This window comes from Physeter macrocephalus, chromosome 6 (genome assembly GCF_002837175.3).
Source record: "Physeter macrocephalus isolate SW-GA chromosome 6, ASM283717v5, whole genome shotgun sequence".
Lineage (NCBI taxonomy): Eukaryota > Metazoa > Chordata > Mammalia > Artiodactyla > Physeteridae > Physeter > Physeter macrocephalus.
The window spans coordinates 25,310,892-25,328,530 of record NC_041219.1 but is presented as its reverse complement, the minus strand read 5'-3'; the positions used below and the strand labels follow the sequence as shown (position 1 = coordinate 25,328,530).

The 17,639-nt window shown below is 34.1% G+C and overlaps 1 protein-coding gene across 2 annotated transcripts in view; it reads left to right on the top strand.

The window, feature by feature from the left end:
- The window catches only part of DCN (decorin), a 37,462-nt gene that overhangs the window by 18,415 nt on the left and 1,408 nt on the right, over positions 1–17,639 (top strand). For both annotated transcript variants that reach the window (XM_007123696.3, XM_028490431.2), the window contains exons 4-7: positions 3,386–3,599; positions 4,409–4,522; positions 8,822–8,915; positions 12,497–12,635. In XM_007123696.3, coding sequence (XP_007123758.1) covers positions 3,386–3,599; positions 4,409–4,522; positions 8,822–8,915; positions 12,497–12,635 — 561 coding nt within the window. The remainder of the gene's footprint in view (positions 1–3,385; positions 3,600–4,408; positions 4,523–8,821; positions 8,916–12,496; positions 12,636–17,639) is intronic.

Below are 17,639 nucleotides of genomic sequence, written 5' to 3'. Positions count from 1 at the left end.
CAATAATTTTATTAATTTACAACCGTGCCTCACTATGAGCAGTATATATTGCTTAAGAGTAGTTGTATACTTATATATAGCAGAAAAAAATACATAATTATTCTATAAAGTAATGGAAAAATTCAGTATAATAATATCAACATTCAATATATTTCTTTTGAATTAAAGCTTAATAAATCTAATTTTAAAAGTTTTTAATTAAAAATAAACAAAAATTGTCAAACACTGAATAATAGCAAACACTTCTTTAGCCATTACTATATACTAGGCACTGTTCTTAATACCTTGCATACATTAACTTATTTAATTCTTATAACTATTCTAATGAGGTAGACACTCTTGAGAACACCTTTAATACAGGTGAGGATACTCAGGCATGGTGAGGTTATATTACTTGCTTACACTGTCACACAACAAATAAGAGCCAGAGTTTGAGATCTAAACTTGGGAACAGTCTGGCTTGAGTCTGTGCACTTATAAATTGCCTGTAAATATGATAGTAACAATAAAATCCCTTAAACAACACCTGGTACAGTGTGAGCCCTACATAAATGGCTTTGGAGAAAATTGTACATATTATTAAGTCGGGTTTCAACATTTTTTTTTCAGTTTTATTGAAATATAATTGATATACAGCACTCCATAACTTCAAAGAGTACAGTATAATGACTTGACATACATATATTGCAAAATGATTACCATAATAAGTTTAATTAATATCCATCATCTCATACAGATATCAAAAAAAAGAAGAAAAACAAATGTTTTCCTTGTGACAAGAACTGTTAGGATTTATTCTCTTAGCACTATTCAGGCATACCACATAGCAGTGTTAACTATAGTCATCGTGTTGTACATTACATCCCCAGTACTTATTCATCTTATAACTGTAAATTTATACCTTTTGACCACTTTCTTTGATGAAGGTGGTAAAAATGCTTTTACTCCTCCTCCCACTCTATTTCTATTGTCAGTCACTTTTTTCGTCACCTCTCCCCTACCTACCAGGCTAGATCACTTTTCTTTAGTTACCAGAGAAGTAGGCAGTCCTGATTTTTTGAGCCTGGGCTTCAATTTCAGGTTAAATAGTACTCAAGGCATTTCCCGACCCTTGAGCAACAAGGTCTCTCCTAATTTGACTTCTCTCGGCCTCTTACCTAACTAATGATAATCCATTTCTGCTTGTGATTCTTTTTTTCATCAGCTGATCTCCTGAAGAATATCTGCGGTTCACCTTTGATTCTTTCTCTGTTTTGTCATTAGCCAATGTAATTAGTCAGTTTTTTCCCATGTTGACATCTTTCCATTGCCTGTTATAATATTATAACTGTGCTTTCTTAAATACATTTCCCTGTGTATGAAACTAACATTAACCATCTTTAGCAGTACTGTATATACATGAGTACCTTTTTTCACATATGGATCTGTTTTAGATGAAGCTCTCATTTATATATATCATAACATTTTACATCATGATGACCAAAATTTGTATGGTTGATTCATTTTTCACATTTATTTTATTCTGAAAGTGGAGGTGCTTTTTGCTGGACTAGACCTTTCAACCAACAATGCCATTTGAAAGGTACTTTCCAAAGAAGCAGACTATATGCATGATCATTTTTTAATCCTCACAACAACCCCCTATAGGTGTTATTATAGTTTCTACTTTACTGAAGAAATAATTGGGAACAAATGTCACACCACACCAAAATTTAGCAGCAGTTATTATTACTACAGCATACTCACCACTAGAGACATTGTCTAGTTATTATCTAGGAAAAGAAGTAATATTTTATTACCTGAAATTTCAGATAACACATCAGTAGGTTGATTCTTCGTAATAGGTTTCAACATTTAACGTAAAATAAGACAGATTTTCAGACCACGTTGAATTCATTTAATTGTATCAGTCTTTCAGAATTTTCTTCCATGGGTGGCAATTAAGGACGGCCTTTGCCTTTATAATTAAGCATCCACCATTTTGGCTGCCTTTTAATGATGCAAGTTCTCTCTTCTCTCCTCTAACTCTGGCTTTTACTGATTTTCTGGACATTTTGCTTGTTAATATCGATTTCCTATGACTTTAACCCTCATGGGTTTTTGAACTTTCTGTAATAGTCTTTGAAATTTCCTAGGATTTTGTTTTAATCAACCAATGTACCTGTTAGGATTAGTTAAAAGATTATGGTACTTGTAATAAGTTTTAATTAGTCAAATAATGTGAGCTATATGAGGATGTACATGGGTCATTAAACCAGCTGTTACCTTCAGAAAGTAGTCCTGCATTTCTGAGACAGAAAGTTCTCACTGTTCTATTACTCTAGTTCCTATTTTGCCCCTCTCCATTTTCATATGCTCCTAAAAATGTACTACAATTGAAAATACAAGTTTCTTAAACCTTGATAAAATTATCCTAACTTCCTTAGGATTAGTTGATAAATTGACTTAAAATAATATCAGTGTTGTTCTGTATACATATAGATCATTGGAGGAGAATGAGGTAGTCCAAAAGTAGGTGTAGCAATATCTATAGTATAACAATAATGGATTACAAGTAACTTCCTATATGAATGGAACTCAGAAACATTTTTAAATTACCCCAAAAATAACATATTTGACTACATAAAACCCTTATATCTAAAAAGGGCAAAAACAGAAGAAAAATATATTGTCTCTGCATATCATATTATCTATACCTTTATTCTGTAAACCAGTTACTAAAATACATTAAAACTTAAGAAAAATGTGAAGTTTTGTGAGCAAGCAATCCTTTTCCTCCAAACAATAAATGGTAGCAAAATAAAAAAGGAAATTTGTTTAACCTCTCAAGTGACAAGGAAATGCAAAGTAAAGCAATGAGCTACAACATAATGTGCTAATTTGGCAAACTTTTCGAAGGCGAATATATCTAAATCTGTGAGGCTGCAAGAAAATTTTACTCTCTTGCATTGTTTGTGATGTTATAAATTAGTGCCACCCTTTTGTAGTGTAATCGATGACAACAGCCAATGAAGATGGACTTTTAGGTTGAAAAGCTGACTGGAGAATGGATGCCTGTGGCACACGATTCTTTTCAGGTCACTCTAGCAATTTCAATATTTTGGAGTATTTATTGTTTAAATATTAAATATCTCTATATCTATCTATCTATCTATAATCTGTATTTTATCAAATTTCTCTCCCCTTTACTCCTGGTTTTCAGGTCCTCATATGTTTTCAAGTAAAGGAATCAGATCGGTTTAATTTTTTTCTGATTTCTTCTAATTTTGCAGATTTCTCTGCTAGTCCCATGAATGGAATGAATAAACCACACACTTGCTTTACATACATATTTATGTGTGGAAGGTTTTGGAATTAAGATGTTGCTTTTGTTCACTGTCTACAGACGTTGATTCTTATCAACAACAAAATTAGCAAAATCAGCCCTGGGGCATTTGCACCTTTGGTGAAATTGGAACGACTTTATCTGTCCAAGAATCAGCTGAAGGAATTGCCAGAGAAAATGCCCAAAACTCTTCAGGAGCTGCGTGTCCATGAGAACGAGATTACCAAAGTGCGAAAGTCTGTGCTCAATGGATTGAACCAGTTGATTGTCGTAGGTACAGATATTCTTATAACTCTAAGACCAGGCAGGATTCAAGGTTCACCTTAAGAGATTACAAGTAAGCTTTAGCTACAGGAAGGTAAATTAGCTAGAACTTACATGTCTTAATACTGTAGAAATAACAGTAGCTGGGCCAGGAGAAATGGGATTTTGAATCTGTGCCCTAAGACGTTTTTATTCTTGTCCTTGAGGATCTGAGAATGTGGAAGAAAGCTCTAGGGCTGATGCTACACTAGCTGCTGCATGCCCAAGGTACAGGATGGAATTAAGTAGTGCTTATTAGAGATATTTGGAGGATACCTTTCTGTTGTGGGAATTTATTCTAGTCTGAACATCTATAAATCATTTGCTTTAAAAAAATGTGTTCTAAAGCTTTTCTCTATGTGTGGTAAAATATTTGTAATTTTATAATTGGCTTAAAAAATCCTAGATTCAAATTATTTTGACATTTTAATATATCTTAGTAAAGTAATTGCCCCATAATAAGTGTGATTTGTAAACACTTACTTTTATTGATTTCTAGGCAGACCTGTGTATGGACCTTAAATAATTTTGTTGTTATCGTTTTTGCTACTATTGCTTTTTCATAAATCTTTGGGGTTTTTTGTTGTTCGTTTTTTGATTGTTTTAGTAAGGGAAATTTTTACCCCATTTGCCATCCCTTTGAGAAGCATGTCCTTTAATTTCTCTTTTGTTTTTCAGGCAAGTTGTTATTAACTCAAATTTCTTCTTGTTGAACAGACTCTCTGACTTGCAATATCCTCAAATTGTCCTCTAAAAGCTTTGCACTTATTGCATTTGTAGAACTTGGCACCAACCCTCTGAAGAGCTCAGGCATCGAAAATGGAGCCTTCCAGGGAATGAAGAAGCTCTCCTACATCCGCATTGCTGACACCAATATAACCACCATCCCTCAAGGTGACGAAAATTCTCCAAAGCAATTTGAATATCTAAATCGAAAGGCTTTGACACTAAAAAATGGTTTTGGAAATTTGAATGGTGACGCAAGTGGCCATTCTCTATCCCTGGAAGTGTTTCTACTGAACCTAGCTGACCACTGGGCCCTCTAGGCTCACAGTAGAGATGGCTAGACTCTTTCACCTATAAAGTCTCTTACATCTAACATAAAATGTAGGGTAACACACAATGATTTTATATTATGGAAGTGTGATATCACAAAGAAAAAAAGTACAGTTATTTAAAAACTAGAGTGCTTTAATGGTACTTTGTTAAAAAAAAATGATACGTGGAAGTACCTCTGATATTGAGCCAATTTTTACTTTGAGTCTCTAATCCCTTAGTGAATTCCTTTCCATCTTAGGACATTCTAGTCATTACTATCTGAATAACAGGACTCACAGTGGTCACATTCTTATTTAAGAGTGGTGGTGTGTGTTGTAAAGAGTGTGGATTTGGGGGTTCATTTGCGTGAGTTCAGACTGTCACTAATTGGCTCTACGATTTTGGACCAGTTATTCAACATCTATGACACATTTTTTTAAATCTGTAAAGTGGTAATAATATTAACATCCACTTCATTGTGCTGTTTTAAAACTAAATAAATAGAGAAATATCTGGCCTGTAGATAAGCAGTGGATTAATATTACCTTTTATTATTCATTAAAAGTGTTTTAAACATTCCTTTTGCCTACGCAAAGTACAAACAATGGAGACAGGGCAGTGAATGGGATGTAGACCTGCCTTCAAGGATCTTATTGCATAGAACAAAGACAGGCAAATAAACAGCAATCATCATACAGTCACAAGGGTAAGCTCATCATGCTAAGGCTTAGCCAGGAGAGGCACATAAGCCAATCTTTGTGACAGAAAAGGCATCAAATCACCAAAAATAAGTTTCTCTAAGTTTTACATTTTTTCTGGTCCCAGGTTTTTCAGTCTCACAAAACTGCCTCTGTATTCTCAAATTTTCCCCTTAGTCTGGCCCTTCCTCAACTTAGATGTCTTGTTCTTGAGTTGGGTAGAAAATACAAGTACTTGCCCACAGAAAACAATTTCCCTTTTCTGTGCTTCCACAGAAACTTCAAGTCTAGAGAGTACAGAGTCCATAGAATGGTTCCTTACTACCCCTTGCCCTCTCCACAGTCTTTTTGCTGCAAAGTATGTTTTTGATGCCCATTAATAGCAACTACTGGTGCAGATGATAGATAGATAGATAGATAGATAGATAGATAAATAGATAAATAGATGGAGGGAGATTGATTTATAGTTCACAAAGTACTTTCATGTTGAGTCTCTGACTTGTTACATGTAACAAGTAATTTTTTAATCCCCAGTGCAAGGATTTTATATTTGTAAATATATTTTTAATTTATATTTACAATAGTATATTTTATTTTATATATATATATATATACATGTAATTTTCTATATTTATCTTGCCTAAAGCCTTAGAGCTGTAGGAGGTGAAGTAAAGTAGCTAGAATTTAAAGTCCAGGTATTTTTCACTACTTGATGCTGCCAGATGATTTGCATTAAGTACAATCTTTGATTTTGCTGTGCTTCTAATTACATCTCCTAAATATACCTCAGTAACACATTTCATCACTTAGTGATCAGTTTTCCTTGATTTCTTATATGTGTCTATCCCTATGCTAGGTGCTCTTTTCTCATCTTCTCTAGCTTGCTTTTATTTACTAAACTCTTAATAATATTAAAATCATAGTAAGTAAGTTTTATTAAGCACTTGTGCCAAATGCTTTTCATGGCTTCTGTTATATGAATCTCAAAACAATCCTTTATAGTAATATTATCACACCTGTCTTATAAATGAGGAAAATAAGTCTTAAAGAGATAAAGTAAATTGTGACCAAGGCCTTAGAGCTAGGAAGTGGCACAGCTGTGTTGTGCTGGGCTGACATCAGAGCTCATGTGTTTGACCATTTCACTCTGCTGCCATCTTAAGTCCTTCTTCCTGTGAATATTTATGCCTGTGTCATGTATGAGTCTACCTTGCCTAGTCTGGGACCCTTATGCCTGGATGTCACCACTTTCCAGGAGTCTTAATTTCCATATATTATGTCCCATCACTGATGGACATGAAAAGGCCATGGAGGAGTAGAGAGATTATAAATTTACACTCTGGAGTTAGACCAACCTGGGTGAGAGGACTGACTCAGTCATTTAGCTGTTCTGTGACTTCAGGCTAGTTCTTCCACATCTCTAAAACCTCAGTTTTGTTACCTATAAAATGAAGGTATTAGTGACACCTATCTTCTAGGATATTTGTGAGGATTAATAGATGTATCAATAAATAAGACTTGTAATATATATATAGTACTTGGCCCAAAGTAAGCTCTCTCTATATTTTATCTTAAAAATGGAAAAGGAAAAGAAAAAAAAGTAATTTGGCTAAATGCTATAGTGGCAAAGGCTAATGATATTCTTTATAAATTTGCCTCTCTCCACCCCATTGCAAAATTTCCTTCCACAGTCAAACTTCCCATAACTTTTCTTTTTGGAAACTGATGTCCCAAAAGGGAAGACACTTAGAAACAAGGTAAGAATGATGGATGTGATGATAATTGGTGTTCCAGAGACACTACATTTTTTTAATGTCTTTTCATAGTGATAGGGAAAAAAGGACATACACTCATTGCTTTGTTATATACTCACTTGCTTTCTTTATAGAAGTATGTTAAAAATCCACGTTTATTTATTCTAAGGAGACTCAAGTGGTTGAAATCCCTTATTCCAAGAGTGACTGATTTCCTGACATTTACTCATAAGAATAATGCCATTGTTATTTCATTTCCTTCATTTAAGAACATGTTATTTTAACTCTCTTTGGCCATCTGGGAGCATATTACTTTCCCCACTTAGTAGCTAGATAGCCTACAAAATGGGTAATTGTGAATCTCTGTTTCCTCATCGATGGAACGAGGTTAATGAAAAATAATTCATACATTGAAAAAAATTACATGAGCTAAGTTATGAAAATGCTAAACTCAGTGTTCAGCACATAACAGACATTTAGTAAGTAGAAGTTCCTTTCCTTAGTATCTCCCACACAAATCATACTACTATTGAGAAACTAATAGTCATTTTCAAATCAAATATGGAATAAACTTTTACATTAAATAGACGATCCTGACAGAATTCAGTGGCTTGCAATGAAAATTTCAGACCAAACATAACCTGTGATTTTCCAGTTTTATTCTTTATGGACAAACAACCAATACCATTGGGTTGGCCAAAAAGTTATTTTGGGTTTTCCTGAAACATCTTATGGAAAAACCCGAATGAACTTTTTGGCCAGCCCAATATCTGCTAAGCAGATGTTAGTTCTACATGTAACCAATTTGCTATTTTCTTTGTAGTTGTTGCTGTTCTTGTAAATGGAACAATATGCCGTTTAAGAAACTGTATAAAAACCTAATAGAGCCACAGATGGCAGGAGGAAATGAAAATAAAAGATTTAAACTTTTAAATTTACATTACTAAATTTTTAGAAGTCATAGCCATTCACGAAGTACTATCCAGAGGTTTAGTGGATACTTTGGATTTAAAATTTTTTCCCCAGGTGCCCCACATATGGCAGATCACTTGATTATAGGTCTCTGTACTCGTCTTGTATAAAGAAACAGTTTTGATTTTAAAGGAACAAGTAAGTGTTAGCTCTTGCTACACACTGTATTACAGAGGCATTTGATGTTTTTATGGAAAACTTGATTAAAACTAAAGCCAGCACAGTATATGTGTTAGTTATTAATTATGCTCATTAATAAAATGCCTAGTTAAGTTTGTTTATAGGTTGAAATTATACATAATCGCTTTATTATAGTGCAAATGCCCATCTCCTCATTTTACAGTTATTATCCTTTGTCAATGGCAGTGCTAGCCCATTAACAAAGCTGTAAGAAACTAATAAGATTCAGGGTTTTTCTTCAGTTCTACAACTGTATCCTGACAGTGGCTAAGACAAAAATCTACTACATGATAAACCCAGTCCATGTTTTTGTCATAATAAATCGAGAAGAAAAGCAGAGAGGGCTTGTACTACTTCCCAGAGCATATATTATTGTATAAAAGGGATGAAGGAAAAAGATGAAAAGCAAAACTGATGAATCAGATGCAAAGAAAATCCTTTGAAACTGTATGTCTTTTGGAAAATTGATGGCACATGTTCTCATTGAGTCTTTGTACATTCTCTAATTACATTTATCTACTAATTTAACTTCTTATATTTCCATATTTCAGGTCTTCCTCCTTCCCTTACTGAATTGCATCTTGATGGCAACAAAATCACCAAAGTTGATGCAGCTAGCCTGAAAGGACTGAATAATTTGGCTAAGTAATAATATTCTTTCATAACATTCTATCAGTAAAATGGCTAGGTATATTGTGCCTATATGCTCAGAATTAGAAACATGATGATTGATTTTTTGGCCTAAACCACATTTTTTGTTGTTGTTTCTACAAACCTCAAACTTCAGCTTGCCCAATTATTAATATTAAAAAAAAAACTAATGAAATAGTGTTCTTATCATAACCCCACCAAAATCACCCTTATTTTTTATGAATACCATATTGTTTTTAGATTAATTTAGATATATCATATGTACAAGGTACTTGATTAAATCAGTATATTCATTCAATCTGTTCTAACTTGATTGTATGAAACAGAAGATTAAGTAAATTATAACATAGTATTCAGAATTTGAAAATGTATTAAAATGAAAGCTACCAGACATGGGAATATTGGGTATCTCACACTACAGTACAGAATAGTTATCATGAGATTCTCTAATTCCTATTTTCTAAAGAGTTTAAAATGTCTCTGGACATTTAATGTACTCTCAAAAAACTTTTTTTCTGAGCCTTCTTAACTTTTTTTTTTCCTTATAGATGATCACTAGTGCCCATCCTGCTTTCTAACCTAACTTCAGTCTTTCTGTATTTGCAATGTGGTCAAGCAATAAAAAAAGAGTGCTAGCAGACCCTTTCAGCTGTCTTCAAGGAACACTCTGCTCTTGATCTACACGTATTGCTGAATGTTCTTACAGAGGAGCACAGGGTTGTACCAAATTGGCTCACTCCTTTTTTGCGTATAAATTTTGTAGTGGATAAATAAATATAAAGCATATCATTTGTCTCTGAGAGATACCTAAGAGCAGATGGATATATAATGCAGTTTTTCCCATTTCTGTGGGTATTCCCCAGTGACCCAGTAGAGCGTGAGGCCCGAAGGTGTCATATGCATGTGACTAAGGCTGCAATATATAACCCTGGTGTCTCAAATGATAAGAAATCCTTTATCTAAAGCTATTTGAATTACACTCTCTAATGAAGAAGATATTTTTGCAAATACTGTTATGCATTACCTACCTTTCTATGTTGATTAGGTCTCTCTAGCTGAAGAAAAATGTAGGAAGATAAGTTGCATTGCTTATTGTGTAGAACTGTCTTTTGGACAGCAATTATTATTGGATTATTATTATTATTAGGAGGAGGAAGAGGAGGAGTAGAAGTAGCAGTTGGGATTGACCATAGTATAAAATTCTAAATATGGTAAATCAGTAGTAATATTTGTGCCATTTTAGAAAAGTAAGTTTATTTTGGGGCTTCCCTGGTGGCGCAGCGGTTGCGCGTCCGCCTGCCGATGCAGGGGAACCGGGTTCGCGCCCCGGTCTGGGAGGATCCCACATGCCGCGGAGCGGCTGGGCCTGTGAGCCATGGCCGCTGAGCCTGCGCGTCCGGAGCCTGTGCTCCGCAACGGGAGAGGCCACAGCAGAGGGAGGCCCGCATACTACAAAAAAAAAAAAAAAGAAAAGTAAGTTTAGTTTGTACTGAAAGTGGTATAGAGATTTTTAGTTTCCTCGCTTTAATATAAAAGCATATGCTTTGTATTAAATAGAAGCATAGAAGTATAAAGAGCTAATAAACTTTGAAAAGGTCAATAGAAATGAAGATTTCTGTTTAAATGGATTTTGAATTCCATTCATTAAATCAGAGGAAAATACCTCATTGGCCAACAAACTTTCCTGACTCTTGAATTGACTAAATACATTTCTCTTTGGAATCAAGTCCAGAAAAATCTATCTATTAAACCATCAAATCCTTATGTTGTTTGCTCCTCACTGATTTTGGAACATGAAGGGTATTTTGGTGATGAAAATCAAAACTGAGGAAAGGAGAAAAAAGCAGCCACTGATCTCAGAACATTGTTGCAGTGCAAATATTCCGATTAGTTACTAGGAACAAGTGAAGAGAAAATACTGTATGTCCCTCTGCAAAAAAATAAAGTGTTTTAATCAGGCAAACTTCCCTTTTCTTATTAAGCATATATATCATCATCTCCCCTAATAGGTGGAATATTCTTCGATGGAAAGAAACATGGTGGTTTTTGAGCCATGTCTCCTCTGCCCTCACAAGCCTAGGATAAAAGTCTTTAACATAATAGGTTCTCAAAAACATTTGATGAGTGAATATAAATTAATCATTGAAAATGTAGTTTCCTTCAATAGATAATTAAGATTATTAAATTCTAAGAAATGTATTAGCCCAAACTGGATATGGGATTTAGAGTGCTATAAGAAATAGAGACATGATTCTGAAATAGAAAAGGAAAGACCAGAAACAAGAGATGAAAGTTTAAGACTGGGAAGAAACAAAATATTATGAGACAAGATGCCAGGTTGATAATCAATAGGTAAGACAAACCAACTGTGCTATTAATAGCCTAAAATCAGTAGACTTTAATCTCAGTTATTTCAAATTCCAAGTCATGATTAAAATTGGAAGACTTTGGTTACCTAAACCAACATCTAAATCCCAAAAGGGCTCAAAGATCTCAACTAGCTGAAAGCAAGCAGGAATCATCCTACAAAAAGGACCCAAGTCTTTTTCACTAAATTTGAAGGAATCCAATAGATTCTTCCCCTTTCTCTTCCTTGGAACTTTCTGGTTCTCTTCCACAACCTTGTTGCCTAATCTCTCTCTGCCCTTTTGGATTGACAGAACCCTGGTTCTGACAGAGATTTATTCCTAGAACGTTGGGTACACAAGTTTTATCTTCAAGTCAACTTCTCCTGACTTTTGAATCCCATTTACTGTGAGAGGACATCACAGCTGCAGACTCTCACTTGTTAAACATCTAATTTTAAAACAATACAACCCAAAACCTTGAGTGGCATTGTATAAGAAATGTCAGAGGGGCCAAGATCAGGGTCGGAGATCAGGGCTCTAGAGGCCATAGCTCAGAGATCAGTGTCAGGAGGCCAAGAATGTTGGCACCAGGCATATTCTGACAGTTAACAGATGGTCACTGATAAACTCAAACAAATGTAAAATGCTAATTCTGTTAACCTTTGTGGCAGGTAGGTTTATTGACTCATTAGAACCTTTCACATTTCATTTACAACAAATAAATTTGCGTAATAAATATACAATTGCTTGGTTTACAAAGTGCCGGAAATGATAACGTTCTTTTCATTTTTCTCTCAAATGAATTCACTGTATTCATTATACAGTCAATTCAGCAGCTATTCATTGATCATATCAAGCTCTGTGTTAGTACTGGATATACCACAAGACAGTCACTTTTCTCAAGGCAAGACACACAAGTACACAGTCCCTAGAGTTTTACAAGAGGGTGATAACAGGATGCTATATGAGCATTCACTAGGGGTACACCGTATCCAGTCTGGTACTGTCAGAGGAGTTTTACAGAGGGAAACTCTGAGCTGAAACCTTAAGAACAAATGGGCTCTATCCAACTCAGGAAGTTTGGAAAAATCACATTAGGCAGAGGTAACAGTAAGTACAAAAACAAAACAAAACAAAATTCTTTTCCTATTGACTTGATTGATCACACAATGCCTGTAAGAAGGAATCCAGGTGTATGTATCCATTCATTTCTGTTTTCTGTTGCAGGTTGGGACTGGGTTTCAACAGCATCTCTGCTGTAGACAATGAGTCTCTGGCCAACACTCCTCATTTGAGGGAACTTCATTTGAACAACAACAAGCTTATCAAAGTGCCTGGTGGGCTGGCAGATCATAAGTACATCCAGGTAATGCAATACCACTAACTATTGTGAGGGATATCTAGGGAGCAAATCTTCCCTACTGGGATGCTAGGAGGCAGGAAGCTCTGCTTAGAAATTCTTTTGCAGAGATATTTTTAATGTTTCTACATATTCATTCTGGTTTTGTGAAATCTACAGGTTTAAATTAGTATTACTTTTTTAAAATTAGGACTACTGCCTTGAACTTACTATAATGCTTGCTTCCAGAGTGTAATGTTTTTTTATGAAGCAGGGTAGTTTCAAGTCACAGATCAGTGTAACAAATACATACTTGTTGGAAAAGATGATATCATCTGTAGTGCATAGATATGGAATAAAATAGTAGTTTTAACTTTTAGCTTCAGCAGATGTCATATAGGTCAAAAGACAGTGTTTACCTATTGATAGTAGTGTGACTGACTAAATTAACTTTATACAAATTATCAAGTTATAGTGTATTCTTAAAGATAAGAAGATATGGTTCAGTGGCCCACTATGGTAATATAGCTTTACAGTCCATAAATCTATAAATGTAAAGCGTGCTTATTACCCTAAATAATCATAGTAATTTCATATATAACAATATAAGATTTCCATTGTTACTTGAAGAAATTAAACAAACTTATTATTTAAATTATATATTTTTAAAAGATCAATAATGTGGTCATCGACAGATTTTACATATTTGTATATTTCTTCTAATTTTTCAGTTTTTTTAAAGATTGTATTTAAATTGTTTCTTTCAGAAATTTCAGTAGGTACTTAGTTAAATCATGGTGATTCAGAAACTGTGTCTTAAACTGACACTCTTTTACAGATAAAACTGCTTTATAAAGTTGACCTTTTGGTAATCTAGTATCTCAACTTTGGGGTTCAAAATGGGTTTATCCTTTACTCTGCTGTCAACAGTGTCAATAAATTTCTGATCTCTTTTATTTTATTGAGTTGTGCCAAAAACTCCAAATTAAGATTACATATCTAATTTACATTAGCTAGCGTTCAGTAAAGTGTAAGAATTCTACGTATGAAGATGAAATTAAAGACGTTTTATTTCATGCTGATTCATTTTCAGTGGGTCTTTGGTGGTGGTAGAGTGGTGAGTAAGCATAGCTTGGAGCCACAAGTAAAACCAAGATGCTTGGAAGACCTAATAAAAATAGCTAACGTTGTCATTATTAAGGTTTTAGTTGGTGGTGGGCTTTTTTGTTTGGTTGGTTTGGGTTTTGTTTTCAGATCTCAGAATAATAATTTTCATCTTCTTGATTACTGTTTTTCAAATTTTAGTCTGGACATATTACTGAGTTCATAAAATCAGTTTAATAGTTTCATTTGGAACATCCCATGGGATGGGATGGAATAAGTTGAATAGAATAGAAAATATCACTGTAATGGTAAGTATTTTATAAAATTTTTGTTTCATCTGCATAGATCCATATATACTAAAGCTCAATATATAGTGTGTGTCTTACTGTGGATTACAGACAAAAAATTCTAAAACATGCCATTTTGAAATCTTTGTTGAATATCAGCAAATCTCATGGACAGTCACACAGAGCCCCACATTCAGAAGGACCTCACTCTTTGTTTTCCATCTCTAATTGGCATCCATGTACTCATTTTACCTGCATTTCTAGAGGGTCCCAGGGGTTTTACCTACTCTACTTTCTTTTCTATATCTATATAGTCCAATTATTTTTAGCAAAATCATGTAATTATTCAACCATCACCACAATCCAGTTTTAGAACATTTTGATTACCTCCAAAATATCCCTTTTATATATTTCTAGTTGTTCTTAATCTCATCCCCAGCCATGGGGAACCGTTAATCTACTTTCTGTCTCTATGGATTTGCCTTTTCTAGACATTTCATATAAATGTAGTCATACAATGTGTGGCTTTTGTGGCTGGCTTCTTTCACTTATCATAGTAATTTTAGGTCACCCATATTGTAGCGTGTGTCAGTAATCATTCATTTTTATTGATGAATCGCATTTCATTATATGGATATACCGCATTTTGTTTGCTAGTACTACGCCTTTTGATAACTGTAGGTTTTGATTATGTTTAGAAATTAGAAATGAAGGCCCTTGTTCTTATTTTTCAAAATTTTGGCTATTATTGTTTCTTTGCATTCCATTCAAATTTTAGAACCAGCTTGTTCATTTCTTCTCAGATAGATTGCTAGGGCTTTGATAGGAATTGTGTTGAATCTATAGATCAATTAGGGGAGAATTTTCCTTATAATAACATTGAGTCTTCCAATGCACAAACATAGGATATCTCTTTATTTTGTCTTTATTTTCTCACAGCAATATTTTGGCATTTTTAGTGTGCAAGTTTTACAATTTTTTCTTAAGTTTGTTCCTAAATTTTGTATTATTTTTGACGCTGTTGTGAATGAATTGTTTACCTTAATTTTATTTTTGAATTTTTTGTTGTTAGTTTATAGAAATTCAGTTGATTTTTGTGTATCTTTCTTCTACCCTAGTGCTGTGCTGAAATTGTTTTTAGTTGCAGTAATTTTTTGAGCATTCCTTTGGATATTCTACATTCAGAATCACATAATTTGTAAATAAAGAGAATTTTGAGTATTCTTTTTTATCTGAATTCCTTTAATTTCTTTTCCTTACTTCATTGCATTGGCTAGAACCTCCAGTACAATGTTGAATAGAAGTGATAAAATTAGACATCTTTGCCTGGTCCCTAGTTTAAAAGGGCAATCAACCTTTTGCCATTTGGCATGATGCTAGCTATAGGTCTTTTGTAGATGCTCTTTATCAGTTAAAAACGTTCCCTTTGATTTCTAGTTTACTGAAAATTTTTATCATGAAAGCGTTTTTTCAAATGCTTTCTCTTTTCTATTGAGATGATCATGTGATTTTGTCCTTTATTCCTTTAATATGCTATATTAAATTAATTGATTTCCAGTTAAATAAGTTTTACACCCTTGAGATAAATCATGCTTGGTCTTAGCCATGGTGAATAGTCCTTTTATAATGTTGTGAGATACAGTTTCCTAATATTTTATTAATTTTTTGTCTATATAGGAAATATTTAGTTGTAGTTTTCTTTTTTGTGATGATTTTTGTTTGGCTTTAAGAAAATATTGACCTCATAGAACAGGCTGGAAATTTACTTTCCTTTTTACACAGACTAATACTTGCTTTATGTCTTGATATTTCCTTATCTCGTTTTCACTATTAGCCATAAACTCTCACCAAACACCTCTCTCCTTTCTTGTTAATCACTTCTAAGAAATGGAGAATGGTCAATGACAAAAAGAAATTTTCAAAGTTTGAGAATCACACACACACACACACACACGCGAACCTCACAGATACAGTTTTGATTTTAATATTCCTTGTTTCTATTTTTATAATACCACTATTGTTCTCCTTCTAAACCCTTTCTTAATCAAGACCCTTTTCACCAGCATATGAGTGCAAGTGTTCTGCTAGGTGGAACAATATTTCAAGTCAATTATTTTAAGGGAGTACCTCATAGGTTTTATAGCTTGCTTTAGAAATTATTGCCTTAGCATTATATTTTAGCCTTGGTTTTATGATCAATTCACTTCTTATTCTTCAGAATTCACAAATAAATAATGGGAGTAAAAACTCATTTCTATAATTCTTTTTAAATCTGATATTAATTTCTGTAAGAAACTCTATGAACAAATTACCATTATCTTAAACATAACCATAAAATATATTTCAGAAGAAATTTCTGATGAACTATAACATTATATTCATTGAGCTGAATTTGTAACATAGAATACATTTTTGTTAAAAATTTCTAGGTCTATATATTCCAAATGCAGTGACATTCAAGTTTTTCTTAGTTTGTGATTTTCAATTTCGATTCTAATACTCTATACCCTCTCTTACTTCACTATATATTACTTCCTTATTTTATATAGTTCATTAAAAGGTCTATCATTTTATCTTTACCCTGGAAACATAACATTCCATGTAGACACAATTTATGAAATAACCATGAATTCATTCATTTATTCATTCAACATATATTTGTTGAACACCTACTCTGTTCTAGTAGACACTGGAGATACAGTCACAAACAGAACTGAACAGGTTTCCTACCTCATAGAGTTTTATTCTAGAGGAGGAAAACAGACAAAAAGCAAATATATGTATAATATGTTATATAGTGATCATTGCGCTGAATAAAAATAAATAAATATAATTGGAACAGAAAATGGCAGAATGGGATAGTCAAGAAAGACTTCTTTGGTAAGGATAAATGAATTACTTGAGTCAGTAAGACTTGGAGACATCTTGGAGAAGTTTATGCCAGAAGGAGGAAACAGTGTGTGTCAACCTGAGGAGGGACCATCCTCTAGAGAAGAGAAACAAGTAGGTTAGGGTGGTTGGATTGAACAGTGAGGAGAGATGAGCTCAGAGTAGAAGGATGCCAGATCATGTAGGATTTGTCAGCCACTGTGAGAACTTTGGATTTTACTCTGCATAAGATGGGAAGCTGCTGGGGTATTGAGGCAAAGATGATATAACTTGCTTACTTTTAAAAATAATTGGTGAAAGGAAGGAAGGAAGGGAGGGAGGCCGGCAGGAGGGAAGGAAGGAAGGGAGAAAAAGAGAAAGAAAGAAAAAACAGATTTCAAGAAGGCAAAAGAGGAAGCAGGAAGAACAATCAGGGCAACTTCAATAATCCAGAAGGAAATAATGGTGGCTCTGGATAAGACTGTAGGAGTAGATATGGGGCAGAACTGGATTATATGTGCATTTTGAAGGTTGCACTAGCGGGATTTGTTGATGGTTGGGCAGAGAGTATAAGAGACAGGGAGAGTCAAAGATAATGTCAATGTTTTTAGCCGGCGTCATCTGGAAAGACTGAAATGCCATATACTGAGATGAGGAAGACTAAGGGAGGGAAAAGCGAGATTAAAAAGAGAGAGAGAGAGGGCTTCCCTGGTGGCGCAGTGGTTGAGAGTCTGCCTGCCGATGCAGGGCACACGGGTTCGTGCCCCGGTCC